Consider the following 26,349-nt stretch of genomic DNA (forward strand, 5'->3'; position numbering starts at 1 on the left):
TAATATCTCCAAAACAATTCACATGTTCCTGTGGGGGCGTGATTTTTTCGTGATCCTTCTGGTGCGGCTACCTCCGAGTATGGGACCGTGAATGCTAACGCCAGTCTTGATGTACCTGCAGAACCGGAGGGGGCTGTTCCTCCGGGAAGAAGCTCCGATGGATAAGTCAGTAGGTGGAGAGAGGGAGAAGTTTAGTAAGAACAATATGTTGGAAAGAGAGAAGTGCTGTTCAAGACCAGATTAGGGATCCCCCTCTCAGTGGTATTGCTTCTCTATTTATAGGCAAAGGGGTAATGTGCTGAGCAAGTTGGCTCTACTTTCCACGTGTCGCATTCTGCTCGGATGGCGCCTTCCAGCCGGATCATTTAATGAACACCCTTTCCCAAGTCTTACAGAGCCACATGGGCCGATGTCAGAAAGGTCACATCGTTCAGAGCCGTCACTTCGAATATCTGATACGACAGCTCACGTATCACAAGATATTTCAGGAAAGTTCCATAATCATCTATACTCGGTGAACTCTCATCTGACACATAATAACTTCCCGAGCTTCGGAGATTATTTCCGAAGAACAACGTGTCCGAACAAGAGGAAATCCCGAACGTTAGGAAAGTGGAAGGGGAACTTGAACGCATCCTCGTTCGGCGGAGGCACGCGACGCTCGGTGACGCGTTAATCTATCCTTCGGATATTTCGGCCCCCTACAATAGCCCCTCAACTCTTGCTTTTCTTGCTCGGATGAAAAGGAGGAGTTGAACAGAAGTTAAGCCGAACAAGAATGTAGCTCCGAAGAACGAACGACTAGACGAACCGTCAAAGTTGAACGGATAGAAACTACTTGAAACGCTTCGAGATGTGCGCGCAGCCTTTCATTAAATGCTTCTGTAACCGTCGATTTGAAATGATGCCAGGTGTCACGATTTCACTGGGTAGTGATACGGCACGCTTCAGACCCGCCACGTGTCATTCATCGAGCGGGACATCAGTCTCCCGCCCAAATCCAACGGTCAGGGTGAGAAACCGCTTCGAATTCTGTACTTAGTATAAAAGGGGCAAGGGGAGGAGAGAGAAAATCACTTTCTCTCTCATTCTCGATCGTGTCTCTGTTCAAACACCGTTTCAGACCAAAAACCGCCAGAAATCTGCAGATTTGAAGGTTTTGATCACAGATTTCTCTTGATTTCTAAGGTATTTCTCAAGTTCTTTCATCCGTTGGTATGATTTGTGTGTTTTCTTGAGTGCTTTCGCCCCCTTTGTTGGCTTTTTCTTTTTCGTTTGGACTGAAACGACCGCCTGATAACCCAGGTGTTCATGTGTTCTTCCGAACATGTGAACACCTTCAAATCATGTTCTTCCGAACACGCGAACACCTTCAGATGTGAGGTTTTTCCAAAGGGGCAGTCTTTAAGAAGCTTTGCAAGCCCTGTTAAGCTTCTCAATCTCTGTTTCCCCATTGGAAACGCGTAGGTTTCCCCATCGTTTCCCCGAGCAGTATAAGTCCTTCCTTCGAAATTTCTTCCGAAGGGATACCGAGCAGAGTTGGGACCTCCCCTAATCGACACAGAACACCGAACGTAGGCACTTAGATTCCTGGCCATGCAAATCGCTAACGGTCTTATCCCATGCACTTATTTGTTTCTAGGTATGGAGTCTGCAAAGTCAACTTCTTCGGGCGAATCTTATCGGTCGATGGATTCCGAAGATTCGGATTTTGGTAGATCCGATCCAGGGTTAGCCGAAGCTATAAGAGAATTCGCCCGGAACTATCGAACGGGGTCAAGCGGAAGGATCCCCGAGGGTGTAGAAGGAATCGACTACCCCGCCATGGTGGCTCCTCTCCGAACAGTGGGGCCGAACCCCGATATTATAGATATAGGCGAGTCGTCATCCGAAAGTCCTCATGACGAAATGGAAGAAGAAGAAGAGGCCGAAGGAGCTGACGAAGCAGAGTCGGGACCAGGGACTCCACTCGTTTCGTCAAGCCGAGCGGGTGAAGGAGCAGGATTTGTCGGCGAATCCTCGTCGCATCCGCCGAAGGCGAAGAGGAAGATCGTCCCAATGGATCCCGATGTGATTCCTGACCGAACGGGGAAGGACCCCTACCCTTACTTGGAATGCTTCCAAGATAAGAAGAGCCTGGACACCTTCCGAGCCGTTTACGACATCCCCGACGACGTTATCATTACACCCGTCCGAGGGAACCAAATAAGATACAGTGACGAACACGTCACCGTCCCCTTGATGGCAATCACAGAAGGGGGCCTTCGGTTCCCGATGCACAGAGTTTTGAGAGAGATACTTCACCGTTTCAATCTCACTCCGTGCCAGCTGAGCGTCAACTCCTACCGCATCATTCACTCGGTAATCGTCCTTGCCGAGGTGAAGATGTTTCGACTAGAAGCCTTTCACTTTTTTGAAAATTATATGGTGTCGAGAAACGTTAGGTACTCTCGGTACTACCTCTGCTCCCGGAGGAAGATGCAAAAGATCATTCCCGAGGGCATGTACGACTCGGAGAAGTGGGCCTCCGATTACGTCGAGGTTCGGGGCAACTTCCAGTTCCCCGAACAAGAGTATGGCCAATTCGAAATAGCCACACGAAGGGGAACACCGAGTAAGAGCACTTGTCCGTTATTTCAGATGTTTATGCCTTCTGTTGCTCTGATTTCACTTGTCAATTTTAACTGACGATTTCATGATTTTCTTCGGCAGATACCACCAAGCTTAACAAGGTACTATTAAGGGCGGCCAAAGGTTGCGGTCTTGCCGACTCCCTGCTCACTATCCCAGCGGAGGAGAGAGACGCCCCAACAATCCTCAAATATAAAGCTACATACGGCGGTCGGATCCGACGAAAGGTAACTGACGAGCCTGAGCAGTCCGAGGACATCCCCCAAGAACTACAACCGAGCGTAGGCAAACCCCTCCAAGGGTCAATCCAACTTCCAACCGAAGAAGAACCTTTCCTTGAACAAGAAGTTATGCCTCCGAGAAATATCAAGGAAGTTCTCCAGAAGAAGCTGGAAGAAAAAGAGAGGGAGAAGGCCCAACTACTGAAGGCTGGAACCGCAGCCGCTTCGGGCTCGGCGCCGAGCAAGAAAGCCCCACCTCCCCCACCCTCCAAAAAACGACCACTGAGCGCCCCTCTTTCCCCGAAGGAACCACCTGCGAGCAAGAAGACGAGGGCGGCCTCGAAGGGAAAGGGCCAAGAAGTGGAGCACCCGAAGGAAGCCCCCACAGAAGGAGAAGGGAGGGTGACTGCCTTGGACCTTGACACCCCATGGGTGCCAAACTTCATCACACCTGGCAAGAAACAGGTTCTCAAATCGGACAGCCTGAAGGAGGACCCTTCTCTGGCTTTCACTCTCCACTCGGGGCTAGCTTTGCCGAGGGATGTACAGAGTCCCCCTTCTCTGAAAGCAGCCCTGAGTGAATACTACTATCACGTTGGAAGGGTAAGTAAATTCTTTCATACTTGCAATGGTTTTTTTTTTTTTTTTTGCACATATGCCTTATTTCGTCGGAATGACTTTCATTTTGCTTTGTTTACAGGCCACCCAGTCCATAATGAGTGCCCAATTTCATCTCACCGAGTATGACAAGAAGTCAAAACTGCAGAAGCAGTTGGTGGAATACAACAAGGCCCTGGCCGAGGAGTACAAGAAGGGCTTGGAGCAATCTGAGCTCGTGAGGCAAAGCCTCGAGGTCCAGGTTGCTAATCAAAACGACCTCATCAAGGGGTTGCAGGAGTCGGCCGAGCAAACCAGAGCCGAAGGCAAAGATGAGGGGCTGGTTGAGGGGAGAGCCTTGGGGAGAGAAGAAATGAAGAAGGAGATGGAGAAAGAGATGCTGGGGCAGTACGAGAAAGGATATGCTCAGGCCGAAGAGGATGTGACCGATCAAATCCTTGAAGTGCAGGATGAGATCAAGGAGGGCAGCACAAAGAGAGCTTTATGCTCGGCTACAATAGGGGTCTTGACGACGCAGGCGCTGAGGCTGACGACGAGAGGAGGAGTCTGGTGGAAATACCGCCCTTCGCCCTTGCCGAAGTTGCAGCAGAGGAGACAACAGCTGACGCTGCCGACTCGACCACCCTACCTGCCCCTGCCGACGCTCCAACCCTACCAGCCCCTGCCGACGCTGCAGCAGATTAAATTTGTTCTAGTTTAGTTTTTGTTTTTTTTTTTTTGAATATGGTTGGCTCCGAACAATGGGAACCCTGCCAACCATTGGATGTAACTAAGACATGTTGGAGAATTTCTTTTTGAATGACAATCGTCTATTCGTTCGGTATGGATGTTGTTTCCAAGTATATAAATATTTGCCAAGTCTTTTTATTCGGTATATACATCATAACCCAGAAATTTTCGAAGTCTTTTCATTCGGAAGGACTGTTTATGTGATTTTGAAGTCACTAAGAGATGAACTCAGGTTTACCCATATAGTAGCCCCCTGTCCTATTGTATTACTGGAGGAATAGAATAAGGCAGTAGGATGGGAAAACTGAACCGAAAAAGTGATCATGGGTTTCGAGAGTTTCACCCGAACAAACAAATGGCTTCGAGAATTTCACCCGAACAAACAAATTATCATGGGCTTCGAGAATTTAAACCGAACAATCGAATTAGCATGGGCTTCGAGAATTTCACCCGAACACACAAATTATCATGGGCTTCGAGAATTTCACCCGAACAAAAGATGTTACCGGGGCTAGATGAAATACCCCATGTACAAGAATAAAAATAAAGCATAAGAGGTCAAATGGGAAATGCCAACACTAGCCATGGAATTTTCTTAGTTTTTGTGCATTCCATGGATTGGCGATTGGAGTTCCATCCATCTCAGCAAGCTTGTAGACACCATGCCCGATCTTCTCCATCACTCGGTAAGGGCCTTCATAGGGATCCTTCAGCTTGGTCAACCTTGTCGCTTCGGTAACCATCCGAAGGACTAAGTCCCCGACGTTGAATGGTCGAGCACGAACATTGCGGTTGTAGCCCCTTGCAACTTCTTGCTGGTACGCGGCGTGCCGAAGGTTAGCATTGTCACGTAGTTCTTCGGCTAAATCTAACTCGGCACCCACAAGAGCATTGTTGTCTACAGGGTTAAAATTCTCCGTCCGGGCTATAGGGATCACAGTAGATAAAGGGAGGACAGCCTCCATACCGTAGGCCATAGCAAACGGAGTACGGCCGGTGGACCGCCGAGGTGTTGTTCGATAGGCCCACAAGACGTGTGGAAGCTCTTCCACCCACTTACCGAGCTTCCGATCCAGACGGCGCTTCAGCCCCCGAGTGATTGACTTGTTCGATGCTTCGGCTTGTCCATTACCTTGAGGATATGCCACCGAGGAATTTTGGATGGTAATGTGGCGCTTCGCATAAAAAGCTTTGAGAGCGGAGGCAACAAATTGGGAGCCATTATCAGAAAGGATGGCGTACGGTACGCCGAACCTGGAGATGATGTGCTTCCAAATAAAGCGTTCCACGTCCCCGGCGGTGGTCTTGATCATGGGGGAAGCTTCTACCCACTTGGTAAACAAATCTGTGGCAGTGAGCATGTACTCAAATCCTCCAGGCGCCTTCGGCATCTTGTCAACTATGTCAAAAGCCCAAACCGCGAACGGCCACGGACTAGTGATCATTTTAAGGGGAAATGCAAGTTGGTGGATGAGAGATGCTTGCTTTTGGCACCGAACACAGAGCTTCACGTATTCTTCGGATTGTTTGACCATCTTCGGCCACCAATAGCCTTGTGTCAGGGCACGCAGTGCCAGGGACCGTCCTCCTGAGTGAGCCCCACAGCTACCCGAATGAAGTTCTTCCAGAACGGCTGGCACAAGGTCGTCGTGGACGACACGCAGATCGGGGCCAGTGAAAGTTCGTCGGTAGAGATTGTCGTTCGGTCCCAGGAAAAAATTGGCGGCTCGGCAACGGATTTTGTACGCTTCGCGCTTGTTCGTCGGTAGCACTTGCTTCTTTAGGTAAGCAACCACAGAATCCAGCTGGCTTGGGCCGAGGGTGATGGCCATAACCTGTTCACACGGCTTTTCGAAGCTTGGTTTGGGGACCTCGTCAAAGGTGATGGTGTGACTGCCCGAGGTCTTGTAGACTGAAGCAAGACCTGCAAGGGCGTCAGCATGGGCGTTATGCTCCCGAGCGATCCACTCCACTTCTACGCGTCCAAATCTTCCGAACAAAGCTAAGACGTGGCTCACGTAAGCATTCATACGTTGATCCTTGGCTTGATAATCATCGTTTAAATGCCCCACAATGAGCTGAGAGTTACAAAAGACATGAACCGAATCTGCATCCAGCCGAAGAGCAAGTTGGAGGCCTGCAATTAGAGCTTCATATTCCGCCTCGTTGTTCGTCGCCGTGTACCCAATCGAAACCACGCTTTCATGAACAGTCCCGCTGGGTGACACAAGGACGATGCCTGCACCAGCTCCATGAACATTAGAAGCTCCATCGACGGTCAGTCGCCAAGCGTCGCCGGAGAAGAGCTTCCATTGTCGTTTGGGTTTCTTGCGCCCGAGGGAATACCGAGCACGTAATGGTTCGGTACGACAGCTGGACGGCCCTTCCAAAACCTCTTCTTCTTGAATCCGAGCTTCTTCAGCGGCAGTTGCCAGGGCATTGGCCTCGTCTTGTAAGCCGGGAGTGAGTTCGGCAAAGAAGTCGGCCAGGACTTGCCCTTTGATAGCTGTCCGAGGCTCGAATTGGATGTCGAAGTTGGCCAAGTCTTGAGAGAACTTCAAAATCCGGCTCGACGTGTCCGTTTTCCGAAGAACAGCTTTGAGAGGAAACTCAGTGAGGACCACAATCCTATGGGATTGAAAGTAGGGCAAGAGGCTCGTTTTAGCAGAAACGAGAGCCAATGCTAACTTTTCCATAGGCAGATACCTCGTCTGAGAATCCGTCATCGTTTTACTGGAATAGAAGATCGGTTGATGGTCCATCCCCTCTCTCCGAACAAGAACCGCACTCGTTGCATGGTCGGAAACAGCAAGGTAAAGATATAGATCTTCATCGGGCAGGGGCTTGACAAGCAAAGGAGCGTGAGATAGGCATTGCTTTAAAGACTGCAGAGCCTGCTCGCACTCCTCTGTCCATACAAATCTGCGTCGGCTTGTTGTGATTGCTCGGAAGAATGGGCGGCAGAGATCACTCGAACGTCGAATGAAACGGTTCAAGGCAGCAACCATCCCCGTGAGCCGCTGTACCTCTTTAATTGTCGTCGGAGCTCGGAGCCTCTACACAGCCAAAATTTGGGTAGGGTCAGCTTCGATTCCTCAGCGACTCACCATGTACCCTAGGAATTTCCCCGAGCTAACTCCGAACGCACACTTCTCGGCATTGAGACGTAGCTTCCTATGTTTTAGGATAGCAAAGACCTCTCCCAGATCTCGAAGGTGATCCCGAGCGAATATGCTTCTGCAAACCAAATCGTCAATATAAGCTTCTACTTTTACGCCGAGCATGCCAGGAAACATCTTCGTGATGAAGCGTTGGAAGGTGGCGCCTGCATTCTTCAGGCCGAACAGGACAACCTTGTAGCAGAAGGTTCCCCGAGGCGAGATGAAGGCCGTCTTTTCCTGATCTTCCGGATCCAAAGCTATTTGATGATAGCCCCGATACGCATCCATGAAGCTCAAGCGTTCACATCCTGCCGTTGCATCTACCATCTGTTCAATCCGAGGAAGTGGAAATCGATCCATAGGGCAGGCATCATTGAGGTTCGTGTAATCGACACAAACCCTTAGTTTCCCATTTTTCTTCGGGACAACCACCGGGTTGGCAAGCCAGGTGGGATATAGCACTTCCCGAATGACGCCAGCTTCCAATAGTTGATTCACCTCTGCAATCACAGCTTCGGTATGCGCGACCGACGAGCGTCGGACTTTTTGCACAACCGGTCGCCTATTCGGATCTACATTCAATGAGTGCATGGCGAACGAAGGATCCACGCCCGGCATGTCTTGTGGAGTCCAAGCAAAGACCTCTATGTTTCTCATCAAGAATTGGTACATCTCCTCACGTTCGACAGTGCTTAATGAACTCCCGATCAAAAAATATCTTTCCTCTTCCCCAGGAATGGAGAAACGTATTAGCTCCTCGGTTGACCTCTGTTCGGCAAGTACACCAACATCCTCAATTATTGGGGTAGGAGCGGCAGCCATGCATTGTACCTCCATACAGCTCTGTTTGTTCGTTACAGTGCTGATGTAGCATTTCTTGGATTGGATTTGATCGCCTCGGATGCTCTCCTGACGTCCGTTCCATCCGACGAATTTTACCACCTGGTGATAGGTTGAAGCAACCGCCTGCATTTCGTGTAGCCAGGTTCGGCCAAGAATGACGTTGTACGGACTTGGCGAAGCGACCACCACAAATTCGATCTCCAGGACGCGTGATCCAGCTCGCACAGGGAGGGTAATCAGGCCGAGTGGCCACACCGGGGCTCCCGTAAAGCTGACAAGGGGAGTTGACGCCGTTTGAAGTTGAGCGGGAGATAGTCCGAGGCTCTGGTAAGTGGAGAAAAACATGACATCGGCCGAGCTTCCCTGATCTATCAATACCCGTTGTACGGTTGATTTTTCAATAGCAACAGTAACAACGAGGGCATCCGCGTGTGGAAGCTGCACTCCTTTTAAGTCGTTGGAAGAAAAAGTTATGGCGCTGCCGGAGCTCGGATCCTCCCACTTTCGCTTTCCTGAAGCACCCACGTTGCAGACAGATAGAGAGGTGACAGCTCTGTCGATTTCTGAACGAAGCTCGGCCGCTCTTCCTTCGAAAACTAGCCCTTGTATAACGCTTACGAGATTGCCGATAAGAGGGGGAGGTGGAGGAAGTGGATTTTGCCGAACGTCAATGTCACGACCTAAAACCGACCCTGGAAGTCGTGACCGGCCAAGCGGGTGTTAAACCGCCGAAGGCCGGCTCATATTCTAGTTTAGGGATTTCTAACATCGGCGTCATTTTAAGCAATAGAATTCAAGTATGCGGAAGCGTAGAATAAATAACATAATCCCAGAGCTCCTAGGTGTACAAGTATAATAATTACAAACCATTAGGCTACACACGATTCTGCACGGTTATTCTAGCACCCCATTCAGTCCACAACTTGATGTCTATCTGAACCTGAAAAATTGGAAAAGGTTTTCATAAGCCGAAGCTCGGGTGAGAAACGTATACGAAAGTTACAAGTTTGACCATGGAAATAACCCACATTATAAAACAGTTCAAAGCAACAATTCAAATATTTCGTTGACCATCCAGTTCAAGCATTTTTGTCCGAAAGCTCATTTCTTCGGTCCAAGAGATGGACCCTTTTCATTCCATTTATTTTTCAACTTTTGCACTTTTGAGCGATAATAGCATTCAACGGTATTTTTGCCAGTCTGTTGGGGAGCGACCCCATTGAAGAGTGGTAAGATATCATTACCCGGTGATGCCTGGCCGCATCTCCTACCTTATTACTTCACGCCACTAGTATCTTTGCCCGTCCCCTAGCGCTCGGGACACCGTTTGAATGAATCATATTATCACGAGCATGTACTAGCAACCAGTAACATTCAAATTTCCAAAACATATTGCCATGGTCTACTTTAACTGAACTCAAAAGATTTATAAACCAGCCATCGCATGCACTAACATCAATTAAACCAAGTAGGAAGTTCAAATCCCATACTTTCCAGCAAAATCAAGCAATGGCATCTCATTCCAAAATTTTAGAAAATACATGTAACTGAGGTATGCGCAACTCACCAAAAAGAAGTAGCGGTCACTTTACACACGTCACCTCACTTCACAGTTCTTGCACCTAAACACGTAATGTTCTGATGTTAGCTAAGATTCCTATATCCGAAATTTAACTAGTTACTTTGGGTGGTAATGTCCATAACTGGGGTAGTGTCATATTTATTTAAAAAGTCAGAATACTCCTTTAGACAATTTAGGGTCAATCAGAGTCTAATTTCTCTACTGATTTTAGGTATTCTATTTCTTTCACGTAAATTTTAGAAATCCAGATGGATACCTCAATTTTTCCAATATTCCCTCAACTTTAGTCTAAAATCAGTCAATAACAATCAAGAATTTCAAATTAGGCTTTTAAGATCCTATTTTTAGGGCTGATTTCATTACGACAGCGAGTCCCGAATTCGAACTCTTTGCCAAAAGGAGTTTTGCTTGTGTGAAAATATTAGAGGTTCGGGTGCGGTGAACGCGTGAAGAGAAAAAGATACAGTGGAGATGTGAGAGGAAGTAGCACAGCGTGGCCAGCAGCGGGGGCTGCCAATTTGTGGTGGCGTGCGTGTATTATGTGTGATTTGGGTGTCTTGTATTTTTTTCACTCTACTTTCCAATATAGAAACGTGAAATACCTATTTTAATATAAATTCATAAAGTGGGAAGGTGAAATTACCAGAAGAGAGGAAAAGGAAGCTCCGCAATGGAGTCTTCCGGCGAACGGCGCGTCCGTCAGTGTGGAGGACCAGTACAGAAGTTCCGTTCTCTTTTTATTTTAGTTCCTAATTTATTCCTTTGCTTTGTATGGTTAAATAAGGCTTTATTCCCTTTTGTCTAATATATGAAACGGTGAACGGTGAAACAGGTTAAAGTAATGACACATGTTTCCTTTCCCAATTGACACAGGGTGTTACGTGTTCCACCAGCGCAAGTTCAATCCGTACGCGTTCAGATTTTAGTCTCCGAAAAATCTCAAAAATTCAACATAGACTAATAAAAGTATGGGGATTATCATGGCGGTGTCCGATTTTAAAGGAAAGATTCCAACGTCGCGTAACTCGTGCCGTATATAAGATATAACTCCATTGCCCCATAGTATTTACAAAATTAAATCAGAATTCACACATTCATTCGGATCATGATACATTTTGCGTAGCCTAACATACTATTAGAATTAAATTAGAGTGTCGAGTATCTATTCGGATCACGTGACTAGAATTTTAAAAGTTAGGATTTTACAGTCAATCCACTGATTGAGGTGACCGGCAGCTGCTAGCTCTTCTAGATACCTTTTGAAAGGTGGGCATTGCGTGGTGTAATGGCCACGTTCCTTATGATACGTGCACATCCCTGGTCCGCTTCCGACGGTGCCTAAGAGTACCGTTGGCCAAACAAAGAACGGCAATTTGCCAATGATGTTAAGGAGTTTATAGATAGGTTCAGTGAATACCGTACGCTCGGCGACGTACTCGTCCGGCCGTGGTTCTCTTTTTGTTTGCGTCCAAGATTGTGGCTGAGGGTGCTGCGGGGGTCGGCCCTTGTTGTTCGGCTTATTTGATGCCTGGCCCGAGCTACCCTGGCTTCCTTGCCCTTGTCGAACGTTCGATACCTGCTTCTTTGGCCCCATCGTTTTGGCAGGTTCAGCCTTCGGCGTGTGTCGCTCGGCCATTGCTTCTTCATGAACGCAATCCTTTTCGATTATTGTCATGAGCTCTCCCATCGTCTTAGGTGGATTTCGTGAGAGGTCGCGAAACATTGCCGAGGTTGGATCCAACCCATTCATGAAAGACTCGGCTGCTACACCTTGATCGCAGTCGGGAATAAGGTTATAGACTTCCCAGTAACGCTCGGTATAAAGTCCCAGTGTTTCTCCCGTAACTCTCCGCATGTTCACCAGCATCGATAATGTCTTCGGTTGAATGTTGCTGGTAACGAAGCGTTTGCTAAACTCCAATTCTAGCTTGTTGAAGCAAGAGATGGATTTGGGCTTCAACTGATTGTACCATAACATGATCGGTTCACCGAGAGTGAGCGGGAAGATTTTACACATAAGGGCGTCAGAAAAGTTATGGAGGCTCATGGTTTGCCTGAAACGACAAACAAACGCGACTGCGTCTTCTTTTGCCTCATAACGCTTCAGCTTCGGCATGACGAATCTGTCTGGCAGCCGCTCTTGTTGAATAGCATCCACGAAGGGGGAAGCCTTTGCCTTCCCGAGCTTCGAATTGTCTTCGGCTGCGACCTGCGGGACAACAGGGGAAGGAACATCAGTACGCCGCTCTGGAGTCTTTCTTTTTTCCCGCCGATGGTGCCGACGGTGCTCATCTTTTTCCCCTGGTGTCCGAGCAGCTATCATTAAGGGTGCATGTGCCTCCTTCAAGCTCGTCAATGGAGCGTTCCGAGGCTGAAGAGCCGGGTCGACGGGTTGATACACGGTTGGCAGGCCTGTGAATTGATCGTACAGGATAATCGTATTATCGTGCTCCGAACGGTTTCCTCTGCTTTCTGTTCGGTGTCGACTGCCAGAGTTGGCGGAGTGTCGCCCATCGTGACGTTCGGAATCATGTCGCGATTGAAATGAATATTCCCGGTTGCTACTGGTGTGGGGTCGCCGAGGTGGATCATTTAAGTCCACGGGCCTCTTCCCACTTTTCTGACTCGTCCGTCGTTCGGAACGGTGTTGTGTTCAGAGAGACTCGCCTCCCCCATTGGTTCCCGCTGTGGAGCCCGTTGCCGAGGATCGAGTACTCTCGGCACGAATGATGCTCGTCAACCGAGGTCGTGAAACCCCCTGATCAAGGCGCTCAAAGACAGTTCGTCGTTCGGTAACGGCGAGTTCGGCCGTTTGGGCTGGGCGAGACGGTCTACTTCGTTTGTGGGATCTCTTCGGTCGGCTGGGCTCGGCTCGATGCTCGTGCGCAGGGGTTGCAGTCACCCCTCCGTCTCGCTCTTCTAGCCGTTGTTGCAGCATGGTAATAACCGCTGCCTGACGTTTTTGTTTGGCCAAGGCGATATCCAACTCGGTCGGTGGAAAAGAAAGTTGGCGGGCTACGTGGGGAACCGCCCTAGCCGTTTGACGGGGCTCAAGGTTGATAGATCCGTAGCCCTCCAACCCAAGGGTAAAGTTCTCTGGGCCCGGAGGTGAGAGATGTTGAGCCATTTGTTCCGTGTAAATACGAAGAACAAACAGGATCTGAGATGAACACAGGCCCTCAACTGATTTTGAACGCGAAGAACACAAAGAACACCCCGAAAATTGTTTTTCAGTTCCCCAGCGGAGTCGCCAATTGTGGGGGCGTGATTTCTTCGTGATCCTTCTGGTGCGGCTACCTCCGAGTATGGGATCGTGAATGCTAACGCCGGTCTTGATGTACCTGCAGAACCGGAGGGGGCTGTTCCTCCGGGAAGAAGCTCCGATGGATAAGTCAGTAGGTGGAGAGAGGGAGAAGTTTAGTAAGAACAATATGTTGGAAAGAGAGAAGTGTTGTTCAAGACCAGATTAGGGATCCCCCTCTCAGTGGTATTGCTTCTCTATTTATAGGCAAAGGGGTAATGTGCTGAGCAAGTTGGCTCTACTTTCCACGTGTCGCATTCTGCTTGGATGGCGCCTTCCAGCCGGATCATTTAATGAACACCATTTCCCAAGTCTTACAGAGCCACATGGGCCGATGTCAGAAAGGTCACATCGTTCAGAGCCGTCACTTCGAATATCTGATACGACAGCTCACGTATCACAAGATATTTCAGGAAAGTTCCATAATCATCTATACTCGGTGAACCCTCATCTAACACATAATAACTTCCCGAGCTTCGGAGATTATTTCCGAAGAACAACGTGTCCGAACAAGAGGAAATCCCGAACGTCAGGAAAGTGGAAGGGGAACTTGAACGCATCCTCGTTCGGCGGAGGCACGCGACGCTCGGTGACGCGTTAATCTATCCTTCGGATATTTCGGCCCCCTACAGTTCCAATAGTTAATCATGCATCAACATATAGCAAGAATAGTTTAACGATCTATAATAATGATAGTGAGTGGTGAGGCAAAGCCTGTTTACCCACCCATTTCGGTGTGGTTCTATATGAGATTGCCAAAGAATAGAACGCACTCACCAGAAGTTTTGAATTGGGTTTATAGTTCTTCAGAATTATTTGAGGTGCTTGTAAGCTGTCCGGACTCTTTGTTATCCAAATTTTTTTGAATTCAATAATATCTTTTGTTTTGAATTTTAGACCTGGGAGAAAGCAAATCCTTTTAAGTGTGGGTCTTGACCGCCAAAAAGAAGGGAACAAGAGAATGTGGAGACCATTTTCCAGGGAAACCATTCCAATCGAAAAAATGGGGGATTTTTTTTCGTTTCTTTTTTGGGGTAAGTTAAAAATAGGAAATGTTTAAGTGAAGGAGGAGAAAAGAGTGTAGCTTAAGATACAATTTTGTTTGTTTCGATGTGTTCGGAACACGTAGTTCACGAACAAAAGAGTTTTACTACATTTTTACCTTTTCTCCGTGTTTAGTTGACATTAATAAGAAATAAATTCCTACCATCAGTGGCTTGCAATGGCGGACGATCCATGATTTGATGTTGGACTTCGGTGACCAAATTGACAGTATAAAAAATCCTTTAGGGATAAAAGCATTGGCTCCGAAAAACAACGAAAGAGATCCATCCTCTGTTTGACATTGTATCGAACAGTTAACAAGTAAAATTGGAGTTGAAGAGCACTGAGAAATCAAGTCCAAGAGCTTTGGCATTCATTTCCGAACTGAAATTGGCAGCAGAATTGGAGACACGAATAAAGTCTGGTACAGTGTTTGACATATAACCCAACAGTTGCATACCTCAACGAGCTAACAGGGCAAAAAAAAAAACGTACTTTTTTTGTATTATTCATAAAACTTCAAGCAAGATAACCTTTGTGTGGGGATGGCAATCAGAGGTTTGCTTTTCTTCATAACCACCCCAAACTTCTCAGAAAGATCAAGCTCTTCGTCCTCCGGTAGTTTCCAATTGAATGAATGTAAAAGTGAAGCCAACACATACATAACCATTTTCTCAGCCAGTGGGATTCCAGCACAAATTCTCCTCCCCGATCCAAATGGAAGAAACTGAAAGTTGTTTCCATGGTAATCCCATTTGCTAGCATCACTCAAGAACCTCTCAGGCTTGAACTCGGACGGATCATCCCAAGCCTCAGGATCTCTATGCATCGCCCAAACGTTCAAAAATACTCGGGTATCCTTCGGTATAGTGTATCCGCCGACTATGGACGATTGGTTTGGACGCTTGGGGACTAGGAGAGGGAGGGGAGGGTGCAGTCGGAACGTTTCCTTTAAGACTGCATCCAAGTAGTGTAATTTGGGCAAGTGGGATTCTTCTACTTCGCTGTCCAGACCTACGATGCCTGATAATTCTTCTTGGACTTTTTTCATCTTCTCTGGTTTATGTATCAGCTCTGCCATCACCCACTCCACCGTGGTTGCAGTAGTGTCCGTTCCGCCCACCACAATGTCCTGTCGTAGAAATTTGGAATTAATTAAAGGTTAAATTTCACGGATATATTTCTATATTCTATAATTTGAATGTTATTGGATTTCCGATATTAGAGAATAGGCCTAGTCAATAGTGGAAGAATGTTGTGACCAACTATGTTTTGCTTACCATCTAGTGGGTGGAAGCCTAGACTGGGGTGGTAGCCTAGTGGTGGACGACTCACTCACCGGGTTTGGTGTGCAGACAACACTCTGTTGTGCCTTTCAACCTTGCTCGTCTGGTTTTAACCAACTAGCCCTCGATTAGGAGGTAGAAATCTATGGGTAATTGGTCCCTCTCGAGACTCGCTGTGGGCTTAGAGTCCCTATGGTCACGAACAGAAAAGGTTGTTCTAGCCTGTCGTCCATTCCACCCACGAAGTTCTCCATTTTTTTCGTTTACCGCTTGATCCAAAGAAGCCTTAAAACTGCAAAGGAGTAAATCATGGCATAGATAATCTTGATGAGACCTACTAAGGACCTTTTTGTTGCTACTTACGAAGGACCTTTTTCAGCTTATTTAAGCTATTTTGAGGGAAAGTAGGAAGTTGAGTCAAACCCTCTAACACAGACTCCAATGTGCAAAAAAGTTACAAGTATAATTATATCGGTCTTGCCATTGTCAGCTCATTAGGCAGGCTAACGATAAGCACACTAGAAGATATAGAAAATATATATTTATGTGTACTTTTTAAACCCTATAATACACATTCACACACCTACTATTGTCAGCTTGTTAGGCTGATTTTAGAATTTTCTAAATTATAGTATGAAGTTTTATGGCCATAAAAAGTAGGACAAAGCTATGGTACACAGGGTATACCGTATATCTAAATTATGGCAATTTGTGATTTTCATTACGACGATTTGTGGTTTTCTAATACATATTTTTTATGTTAGTTACGACTTCTACTTTAAAATTTATCTGTTGAACAATTCATTAGCAGGTTACTCATAGTTAAAAAATATTGTTATTATGTAACCATAATTATTCGTACCAGAAACCATAATACTTGTACCCCCACCAAATATATGTGTACAATATCATAAATTAAATAATGCTATCCACAAATGTTATGACAACACCATAAATTGGCATTATCTTACCACAATGAGTTGTACCAAAAATTCTTTGACACGTATGATATTCCGTAACAAAATTAAAATATGTCGTACCAGAATCAACAATTGTTATACTCAAATAAAATACATGTGTAAAATACCACAAATTCAGTAAAATAACCAAATTTGTTATGACAACACCTAAAATTGTCATTTTCTTACCACAACGTGTCGTATCAAAAGAAAACATATTTAAATACTACAAATTATATAACAAACCATAATTGTTATGACAATACCATAATTTGACATTTTCATGCCCACAACTGCTATAGCAAAGGAAATTGATTAAAATATTTCATAACAAGACCAAAATACCACAAATTCAGTAATATAACCAAACTTGTTATGACAACACCATAAATTGACGTTTTTATACCCATAACGTGCCATATAAAAAAAATTCAATCGGAATGTTCAGTTAACGATAGTTATAATTAACAAAATACAAAACCATAAATTCAGTAATATAACCAAATTTGTTATGACAATACCATAAATTGACGTTTTAATACCCACAACGTATCGTATAAAAAAATTCAATCGAAATGTTCAATTAACGATAGTTATAATTAGCAAAATACCATTCCACAAATTCAGTAATATAACCAAATTTGTTATGACAATACCATAAATTGACGTTTTCATACCCATGTGTCGTATGAAAAAAATTTAATCGGAATATTCAGTTAATAATAGTTATAATTAATAAAATACCAAACCATAAATTTAGTAATATAACCAAATTTATTATGATAACACCATAAATTAACGTTTTCATTCCCACAACGTGTCGTATAAAAAAATTCAATCAGAATATTCAGTTAATGATAGTTATAATCGGCAAAATACCATACCATAATTAAACGTCGTTAGCGAGTATTTTTAGAATGATCGATCATAACTGTTAGAATATCAAGTCATACGATATTCAGCACTGTCACCAAAATTAGATATCGACAAGTGCGTAATCGAAAAAATTTAATGTATCCAGATACAAGAATGAAGTTGATCGCTTATCATTAGACCCTTAATCAGACAAAAAAAATCCTTGTACTATTGAATTCGAGTGCCGATGAAAGGGCTTTCTAAACCCTATTGAGACAAAAAATTACATGATATTTAATCAACAAATATAGCAAAATCAATGGTTTTGATCGTCATTATTGTGTCGCGGTTGCAAGTCAACCGTATATTCAGTTACACCAGAGAAATGAGTTTTATATCAAGTATATTGAATGCACAATTCTAAATGTTCTTTTGGTACGACACATTGTGATAAGAAAATGCCAATTTTTTGTGTTGTCGTAATAATTATGGTTATGTTATATAATTTACAGTATTTTACAAATGAGAGAGAGAGAGAGAGAGAGAGAGAGAGAGAGAGAGAGAGAGAGTCAAGGAAGAGAGAATAACCTATTACCTCCTAAGCCATTTTTTCATTTTATTAATTGATTTAATAAATGAGTGGTCCGGATTATTCACTTTTAAATCCAATGATTTAAAATCATGGTACGTATGGTATACTCTCTAATAAATGGTATGTACCATAGGACTACCCCAAAAAGTATTTGGTAAGGAAAGGAAATTACCAGCAACATGGCCTTAATTTGTTGCAGAGTAATTGGCACTGAAACGTCTTCCTGCTCCTTCAGCTCCAAAAGGATCTGTATAAAATCCTTCTTTCCTTTTCTCTTCAATCCATCCTCCTGATCTCCCTCTCCTCTACTTATTTTCATCCGTGCCTCTAATATAGGATCAAGAATTCGCTCAACCCATTGCAACAATCTCTTCATTTCCCTCTCCACTCCCTGCACGTCAAACCTTGCAAGAATCCGGAAGAAATCCGACATGTTTGGCTTCGCAAGTAGCTCGACCATTTTTAATATCACGGCTCGAAACTCGATCCCAATGCTATCATCCCTCTGGCTATCAACCGTGCTCCCCCACAACATGCTCATTACCACGTTAAGCTCTGTCAGAAACGTTATTTCACTGACTTCCACCGCCGTGCCAATCTTGCTATGCAACTCTCTGATGGTCCTCTTGACCTCGTCTCTTCTCAGATTGTAAGTATCCTCCAAGCTGGTATTACTCAGCATCTCTCTGACAAACAGTTTACGCATGGTGCGCCAGTAGGAGCCATATGGAGACCACGCGATATCGACTCCTCCATATGTGCCAGCTAATGCTGCAATAGGAGGGTCACGGTTGGAAAAAACCGTGTCCTTATCACGAGTGACCTCTTTTGCTAGAGACGGCGAGTTTAACACGACACACAGTTTTCCCCCCAACCATAGCTTGTAGATTGGGCCATATTGGTGAGCTAATTCCGCGAATTGTTGGTGCAAGTTTGTGCCTAGAAACGGGAGGTATCCGACCATAGGCAAGCCACGGGGTCCAGGTGGCAAGGGAGCTGTAATCCGGTTTCTTGACTTGAGAAATGTCCATCGGTAGTAGAAGATGGGCAGTAGCAGAATTGAGATGGTGAGAACTGCTCGAGCGATCTCGTCTTTCTTGTTCCCAGCATCCCACCACCATGTCCATTGGTTGCTTATTGTGGATACAATCTTATGTAGAACATCTGAAACCATTGCGAGAAAACTAAGAAGCAATAATATGTTTTTCAAGAAATAAGAACAAGTATATTTAGTGCAACTTTTTGAATGGTTGTGTTGATGGTATTTGAGCCTTGGAGAAAAAAAATAAGTAGGGTGAATGATTGCAAATAGTGAGGCAGAGCGTATTTATCCACTCATTTAGGTGCCGTTCAAAATGGGATTGCCAAAGGTCAGAAAGAACAATCCAGAGCTAAGACATGTTGGGAATCTCTCCCATGTGGAGGGTTATGGGAGTGGGGCCCTCCCAGTTGAATTGTGTGCCCATAGATTGGGCTGAGGTCATGCATGGCGGAAATCACTCCCTCCTTTGCCTATGAGATCAATTGTATTGCTCTGGTTTTGGGTGTGTGCTAGACAGTGTGAGGCAGAGAGAGTGTGAGCGGAGAGGCTGCCCTTTGGGGGAGCGGGGCAACCACTTTAAACAATCTGGAGACGATTGTTTAAAGACCTTTTTGATGGGGAAACCACTTTCTAGGGAAACCATTCTAAAATTAAAAAGATAAAAAAATGAAAAGGTGGATGGAGGAGAATATAGGAGTGCAGCTCAAGATTAAACAATCTGGAGACGATTTTGTTTCCCTAAGAACGTGTGTCACGGTCAACACATTAAACAATTTGGATATTGGTAAAGACCTTTTCGCTTTCAGGAGTTCAAGTTGAGATGAAAATGTTGACTTTGGGTGGCTCCACCCTTCTGTTGCTAGCACACTAGAAGAGACTTTGTGTGCAAAGCCTGCACTTCCCTGTTTACCAGCACATCTCCGTTGATGATTGAAGGCAAGTGGCCTACAAGTGGTCATTTAGTCCTTCTGTAGCCATGGAGTAATGGCTTTGTCTGGCATGGAAAATCTCAGGCGTGGGTTTGCATTAACTGCAACTGATTCTCCCATGCTTGTGAACAATGCACTGAATTGTGCCTATAAATGAAGGCACTAGTTTTCTGTAAGAATCATCTCTCTTGGACAGTGGAATTGGTCCACAAGATTAATAGAAGTGTGCGTTAGGTGGCCAGTTATAAAAAAGAATAGATTAGAAATAACGAATTAATGTGCTGATAGTGACTGATATAGTGGACAAAGGAAAAGAGGGGGGCAACTGAAAGTGGAGACGACTTTTGATGGAAACCATCGTAACGGGACAAAAACCAAAATTTTATTGTACTACAAAAGTTATACGATATAGGGAGTACATTTTTGGGCAGAGATTCTGGCTCTGCCACTGAATGGAGGAAAATAGTGCACCTCAAGGATGTGGGTACACTTTCGGTTGTTTCGATCACATGGAAAATGTACACTTTCCATTGCCGGTAACCGTTTTCCGGCCGGTATTTCCCGAAACGGCCGGTAACGACTGGTATTTGGTCCGGAACGGTATTGGGGTGTTAGGGTACCGGTTTTCTTCAAAACCGGTACGTACCGGCCGGTACGGAACGGGACTAATAACTATGATCGCAAGTCCAAACAACAGTAGTAGCTTCTAGTGAAGGACAATCCAATGTCAGAGAGTAAAAAAATAAAAATAAAAAAACCTACAGGGATATAGTTGGGTTTGGAAAGTCTAATTCGGTTTGGCTGTGTTTCGCTAACTATTTAGGGTTCGACTATGCGAAACAGCCGATGTAACTCTAGTGCTCTCTCCTTCGAATTACAGAGGAAAATGGTAAAAACAATGGATGTCCCAGATTCCCAATTACATGTTTGGGGGACCATGTAAAATGTCTATGCCTAGCGTTCCTTTTTTTTTTTTTTCTTGATACACCTTGTGTTCCTTCTTTCTTGCTTGATTGTTCTTCAGCTATTGTGTGTGTTATGGATTGACCGATTTTTCAAGAAAGATAAGCGTTGGCTGTGAAAAAACAACAGAGAAAGGTGTCCCTAATTGACACATTATTATTTTTTCTGGTCGAACCGAATATAGTTACCCTAATTGACACATTCTACCAAACAGGTAACAGGCAAATAAAAGTTGGAGTACATATACGTCTTTTGCTAGATAAAATGGTGCCACAGTGGGACCCAAACGGCTGTAAGACTTGGAACAATAGAGAGAATGAAATAGCAGGAAAAAATTGAACAGGGCATAGCAGAAACTAATTCCTCCAAGAAGAACTAGACGCTTCTGTCCAATTTTCTCCAAACTCATTACGTACTAATATGCAGAAAAAGTTGTTGGAAGTTTTCTCACTTGTGTATTGGAGCACAAGTCTGTTTTGCATCACTGATTATCTCGGAAATTTAAGCTCTTACGATATGGAATCAACAACGTATATCGATACATTTAGGTATCTCATTTACTTGCAACTGCGCATTGCACATATAGAGGCAACCAATGTGGGTGCACATTGATATGCATAGTCGCGGAACAGACAGAACTTCCAAATCCAGTTCTGATACTGACCCGTTTAAAGATTTGTTAACTGCAACTTAAATCTGAAATTTGAGTTACAGTTTGTTAGCTTCCCTCCACCATGTCCATTGGTTGCAGATTTGTTAACAAAAGCTCGTGTAGAAGATACGAAAGCATTGTGAGAAACCTAACAAACTACTATATGTTTTATCAGGAAAAAGAACAAGCAAATAAACTGTTACTTACTTTTTGCTGTTGATACTATTTGAACTTGAGAAAAAAAGGAAGGATGAGTGGTACTTGTGAGGGGTTGACGCGGAGCTCGGTTATCCACTCATTGGTTGTGGTTCAAAATGGGATTGCCATAAAACACCAGAAGCAAGACAAAGTAGTTACTGATAATGCAGAACAGTGTAGGGAACTAACAAATTATTCGTCACATATCAACCGATATAGCTGGTGTGGTAAATCGCACGGACTTGAAGTCATTGCACTCCAAGTGATCAGATGGTGACAACTGAACGTGGAGAGCACCATTTAGGGAAACCGTTCTCATAAAATGGAAACTGATAAGGTGAGGGAGAATAACAGTGCAGCTCAAAATGAAAAAATCCTGGCACGGTTTCGTTTGTTTCACTGCCATAGGAAACGTACTTTCATAGACAGAATCAAACCGACCCTTAAGTCTCAATCAATGTGGGTCGGCTACATGAATCAATTTTCACCATTGAACTCTATTGAGGTCGGCTAGAAGAATCCATTTTCTCCTTTGAACTCTGTCAAGGGCAGATTCATAATGATCATCGTTACTATGACATAAGGATCTAATGGGCCTCTTACATGTTGACTGTTAGCTAAAGCACAACCCTCCTCATTTATCCAGGCTTGCGAAAATGTAACTCACGGAAAAAAGATTTCCCAAATGAGTAAGTTTCCATTTCCTTTTCCTGCATTCAGTTGACACTAAGAAGTCCAAACAAAGTAGTTGTAATGGAGAACAATACCTAGTGTTCAGTTAACAAAGATTTAGTGATCATAACGGTAGTATTCAGAAATCAAGTCCGGTAGCTTTTAGTATTGGCACCGAAAAACAACCGAAAATCTAGTAAAGAGTTAACAGGCATGTAAAAATGGGAGCACATTCATGGCTTCTATTCAATACCGGCGAAATAAACAGCTGGTAACACCTGTAATACAATAGAAATTGCAGAATAGAAAATTTGAACAGGGGAAACATAGCAGTAACTGATTGCTCCATGAAAAACTTTACTCTTTATTCAATCTTCTCCACACTCATTACTCTGCAGAAAAGTTATTGCATGTACACAATTATCTACTCTTGCCTTCGCTAGCAACCTTTTAGATGATAGATTATCTCGTAAGTTAACTTTAAATGGAACCAACAATGTATACCAATTTATATAAAGATCTCGTCCATATCTGACCCGGGTCAAACACAGAGGCAACCAAACTAGGTGCACGCCAATAAGCTTATCGAGGGAACATACAGATCCTGAAATCAAAGTTCCGATATACTATAATCGAGTATCCCAAAAATTAAAGCTTTTACAAAATGGGTCCTAGGCCGCATATCCATCTAACAATCTGCAATGCAGTAAAGATACAGCAAGTATTTTTCAGTGAATTAGTTTATATTTGGACCCGCATCTCATAAGATACTGTAACAGATAATACAATATCACCTTCTCCAATGGCCACTTATAACATAGAATCAGCACCTAGCAAAGAGTTTTTTCTTAAAGAGGCAATTTCTATCTAGTCATAGAGAGCAGGATTAGATAGCCTTGCTGTTGGGATAGCCACGAGAGGTACCCTTTTCTTTAACACAATCCCAAACTTCTCCGAAAGGTCCAACTCTTCGCCTTCAGGCAACTTCCATTCGAAGGAGTGCAGAATCGAGGCAAGTGAAAACAAGAACATCCTCTCAGCCATGGCTATACCTGCACACATTCTTCTCCCAGAACCAAATGGGAAATAGCTAAAGTCACCACCTCTGAAGCCCAATTTCCCATCCAAAAACCTCTCTGGGTGAAACTCTGCCGGATTTTCCCAAATCAAAGGGTCCCTATGTATTGCCCAAATATTGATGAAAACGCGAGTGCCTTTGGGAATTGTGTAACCTCCGATGATGCAAGTCTGGCTGGGGCAGTGAGGAACCATGAGAGGGAGGACAGGGTGCAAGCGCAGAACCTCTTTTAGTATGGCATTTAAATAGGGGAGTTTGTTTATGTGAGACTCTTCCACTATGCTGTCTTTGCCTACGACCATGTCTAGTTCTTGCTGTGCTTTCTTTAGGATTTCTGGTTTGTTCATCATTTCCGCCATGGCAAACTCTATTGCATTGGAAGTTGTTTCAGTTCCTCCAAGTACCATATCCTGCCAACAGATGACTTTCCATAACGCAAATGAATACCATCCAACGTTTTTATACCAATAGAGCAAATCCTATATATCACCAGGTTTTTCAGCTTTTACATCACTAGGATAAATAGTGAACTGTTGTTGTCTTCTTTCATATTCTTAACGACGTAGGATGTCAACCATTGTATCATACGTAAATTGCTCCAGGTTGTAGTCATGCTCTTGATCCATGTTCCACTATGATACAGACTCAATAAAATTAGATCTATTTTGTTTCTTGAACAAATTATTCCAACTTGAGAACAAATCATGAGCTAACGAAGCACGAAGCGGTAATGCAAATTGGTGACAGAAAAAACCAATGATATGCTGTTTACAATGTCAGATTTGAAAACTATGAACTTTTTAGTTAAGTCATACCATGAACAAGACCTTTAGTTGGGTCATGGTCAAAGGAGTTTTGGCATCTCCTTCATTCTTCAGCTGCAACAAAACCTGCAAAAAATCCCTGCTCTCTTTGCCACCATCAAGTCCCAGTCCTCTATCCGTAATCGCATCAAATATCTTATTAAACCTCCCGACTAGTCCCATCATTTGCTTCTTCAGCCCTTGCAAATCAAACCAGGCCAAACCGGGGAAAAAGTCGGACAAATTTGGCTTCCCCAAAAGCTCCATCGCCTCTGCCACCGCCACCCGGAAATCCACCCCGATCCTAGTCCTCTCTTCTTCCTTCATTGTTACCCCCCACAACATGCTCGTTATCGCATTCAGAGCCGTCAAAAACATGTGCTCCCCCACATTCACCGGTGATCCGACCTGACTGTGAAGATACCTAACCAAGGGAGAGGGAGAAATTGGGTGATAACATATTATCAAACTTCAAGAAAAAAATGTCCATAACTTTCTCTCTAGGTAGTGTATCAAAATTTTACTAAAACGAAGAAATGGAGATTGGGAGATGCAAGGGCAGTGTTGCAGTTAATAGAGGTTTTACTTAAAATTTCATCGTTAACAATTTGTGACATTTGCAAATTGAAAGAGCCGCAAAAAATGTGGAAGAGGGGAATATGTTTTGAAATTTGAATGGGTCAATCCGAGAGCAATTGTGTTCAGATTCATTTTGTACAGATTCATTTGTTAAAAGACAATGCGAAATTCAGCTCAATCAAATATCAGTGCTAGCTTGATCTAAAAATCGAAATCTTGAGTCAAAGAATTTTGAAGCTAAAAATTACTAAATTTTAGATCAAGGAGTTACTGATACCAGCGCCGAATTTTCGCTTGATTATGCGGGAAAAAAAATTGAAAAATTCTGATTATCAAAGTGAGATCTAGGACACTCGACACCCTAGCCATTTGCCAAAAAAAAAAAAGTACACCCTAGCTGAGGATGAACAAAATAGCTCTTAGGTCAATCCTGCTAGTATGTGATTAGGGCGATTGAAATGAATTTCTGTAACTATAGGTACCAATTGGTTATTGAAAAAAGAAAAATTATTGGGCACCGGCTCTTTCCCAGCGTGGTATGGGGCTCATGACAAAGTATATAGGTCCGAGTCCAATGTATAGCAGAAAAGAGACATGAGCCGTCATGTGGTGGCCCACGTACCTGACAGTATTCCGAATCTCTCGGCGGCGTAGGCCGTATACGGACTCGAGTGTGGCGCTTCCGAGCACCTCCCTCACACACACCTTCCTCAGCATCTGCCACCCCGGCCCATGCGGGCTGAACACTATATCGGAATGCCCTTTCGCCACGGCGTCGATCGCCAGCTCCGGCACGTCGCGGTTGGCGAACGTGGCGTCGTTGTCTCGTAGCACCTCACGCGCCGCTGCAGGAGAGCTGATCACGACCCCGACCTTGGTGCCGAGCTGGAGCCTCACGATCGGCCCGTAGGCCTGGGCCAGCGTTTGGAAGCACGTGTGGAGCTCAGGGTCGAGGAAGGGGAGGTTTCCGACCAGTGGGAGGCCGCGTGGGCCCGGCGGCAGAGGCGGGGTGTTCTTGGAAATCCATGCGGTCCAGGCTCCGGCGAGGAGCAGGAGGGAAACTGTGAAAAGTACGACGGTGATTTCGTAATCGACGTTGTTGAGTTGGAGCCATAATGAGGAAATGCTGTGGAAGAAATACGAGGAGAGTATCATGGTATTTGAGCATTCTTGGTGGCAGTACTAGAATTGAGATGGGATTATGTGATGGGTTTTCTGTTGAAAACAGTCATGAATTCTTTTGTAACATCTTTGTTTTGGGCAGGGAAGATGGTTAACTGATCTCTAGATAATTAATGGTGTGAGTTATGTGTAAAGCGCAATTTATTGAAATCTCTTGATATTTATGGTTTGAGAATAAATTGTAAAACCTCACTTTTCCACCACCGTCTATTCTGGACCCCACCGAGCATCTATTGTTGTAATCTAAACCGTTCATATTTGGAGACCCGTAGTCTAGTATTACCATGCAAAAAAATCAGCTTGATTGAAAGTCGATAGATATATCAAAATTTGAATTTTGGTTTATAAAATGGGACGATTTGATTCTATCAATAATAATAGAGATAAACTGTCTATTTTGCAAAGTAAAATTCAATTTTTTATACTCTT

General features: G+C 44.4%; 3 protein-coding genes across 3 annotated transcripts; all 3 read right to left on the reverse strand.

Annotated features, from left to right (window-relative positions):
- Nucleotides 1-4,176: 4,176 nt before the first annotated feature.
- LOC131331888 (uncharacterized) lies at nt 4,177-10,568 on the reverse strand. The gene is made up of 3 exons (XM_058365842.1): nt 10,429-10,568; nt 9,771-9,825; nt 4,177-9,143 (listed from the first exon to the last, which is right to left on the reverse strand). The coding sequence occupies exon 3, from the start codon at nt 7,205-7,207 to the stop codon at nt 4,778-4,780; it is 2,430 nt and encodes an 809-aa protein (XP_058221825.1). The 5' UTR covers nt 7,208-9,143; nt 9,771-9,825; nt 10,429-10,568; the 3' UTR covers nt 4,177-4,777.
- A 3,913-nt stretch (nt 10,569-14,481) lies between these two features.
- LOC131331892 (geraniol 8-hydroxylase-like) lies at nt 14,482-19,178 on the reverse strand. The gene is made up of 2 exons (XM_058365846.1): nt 17,995-19,178; nt 14,482-15,262 (listed from the first exon to the last, which is right to left on the reverse strand). The coding sequence occupies exons 1-2, from the start codon at nt 18,994-18,996 to the stop codon at nt 14,636-14,638; spliced, it is 1,629 nt and encodes a 542-aa protein (XP_058221829.1). The 5' UTR covers nt 18,997-19,178; the 3' UTR covers nt 14,482-14,635.
- Nucleotides 19,179-22,883: 3,705 nt separating this feature from the next.
- Nucleotides 22,884-26,000, reverse strand: LOC131331894 (flavonoid 3'-monooxygenase CYP75B137-like). The gene is made up of 3 exons (XM_058365848.1): nt 25,361-26,000; nt 24,172-24,583; nt 22,884-23,766 (listed from the first exon to the last, which is right to left on the reverse strand). The coding sequence occupies exons 1-3, from the start codon at nt 25,891-25,893 to the stop codon at nt 23,146-23,148; spliced, it is 1,566 nt and encodes a 521-aa protein (XP_058221831.1). The 5' UTR covers nt 25,894-26,000; the 3' UTR covers nt 22,884-23,145.
- Between the last annotated feature and the right edge of the window lie 349 nt (nt 26,001-26,349).

The sequence above is a fragment of the Rhododendron vialii genome, chromosome 7a (assembly GCF_030253575.1).
Source record: "Rhododendron vialii isolate Sample 1 chromosome 7a, ASM3025357v1".
NCBI classification, from domain to species: domain Eukaryota; kingdom Viridiplantae; phylum Streptophyta; class Magnoliopsida; order Ericales; family Ericaceae; genus Rhododendron; species Rhododendron vialii.

What these genes read in the sequence shown, in the direction of transcription:
- LOC131331888 (XM_058365842.1), bottom strand. Translation starts at nt 7,207, where the DNA reads ATGGTTGCTGCCTTGAACCGTTTCATTCGACGTTCGAGTGATCTCTGC.
- LOC131331892 (XM_058365846.1), bottom strand. Translation starts at nt 18,996, where the DNA reads ATGGTTTCAGATGTTCTACATAAGATTGTATCCACAATAAGCAACCAA. An exon ending in AAATTAAGGCCATGTTGCTG is followed by an intron (nt 15,263 to 17,994) that starts GTAATTTCCTTT and finishes TTTCTACGACAG; the next exon opens with GACATTGTGGTGGGCGGAAC.
- LOC131331894 (XM_058365848.1), bottom strand. Translation starts at nt 25,893, where the DNA reads ATGATACTCTCCTCGTATTTCTTCCACAGCATTTCCTCATTATGGCTC. An exon ending in GAGATTCGGAATACTGTCAG is followed by an intron (nt 24,584 to 25,360) that starts GTACGTGGGCCA and finishes TCCCTTGGTTAG; the next exon opens with GTATCTTCACAGTCAGGTCG. An exon ending in AACTAAAGGTCTTGTTCATG is followed by an intron (nt 23,767 to 24,171) that starts GTATGACTTAAC and finishes ATCTGTTGGCAG; the next exon opens with GATATGGTACTTGGAGGAAC.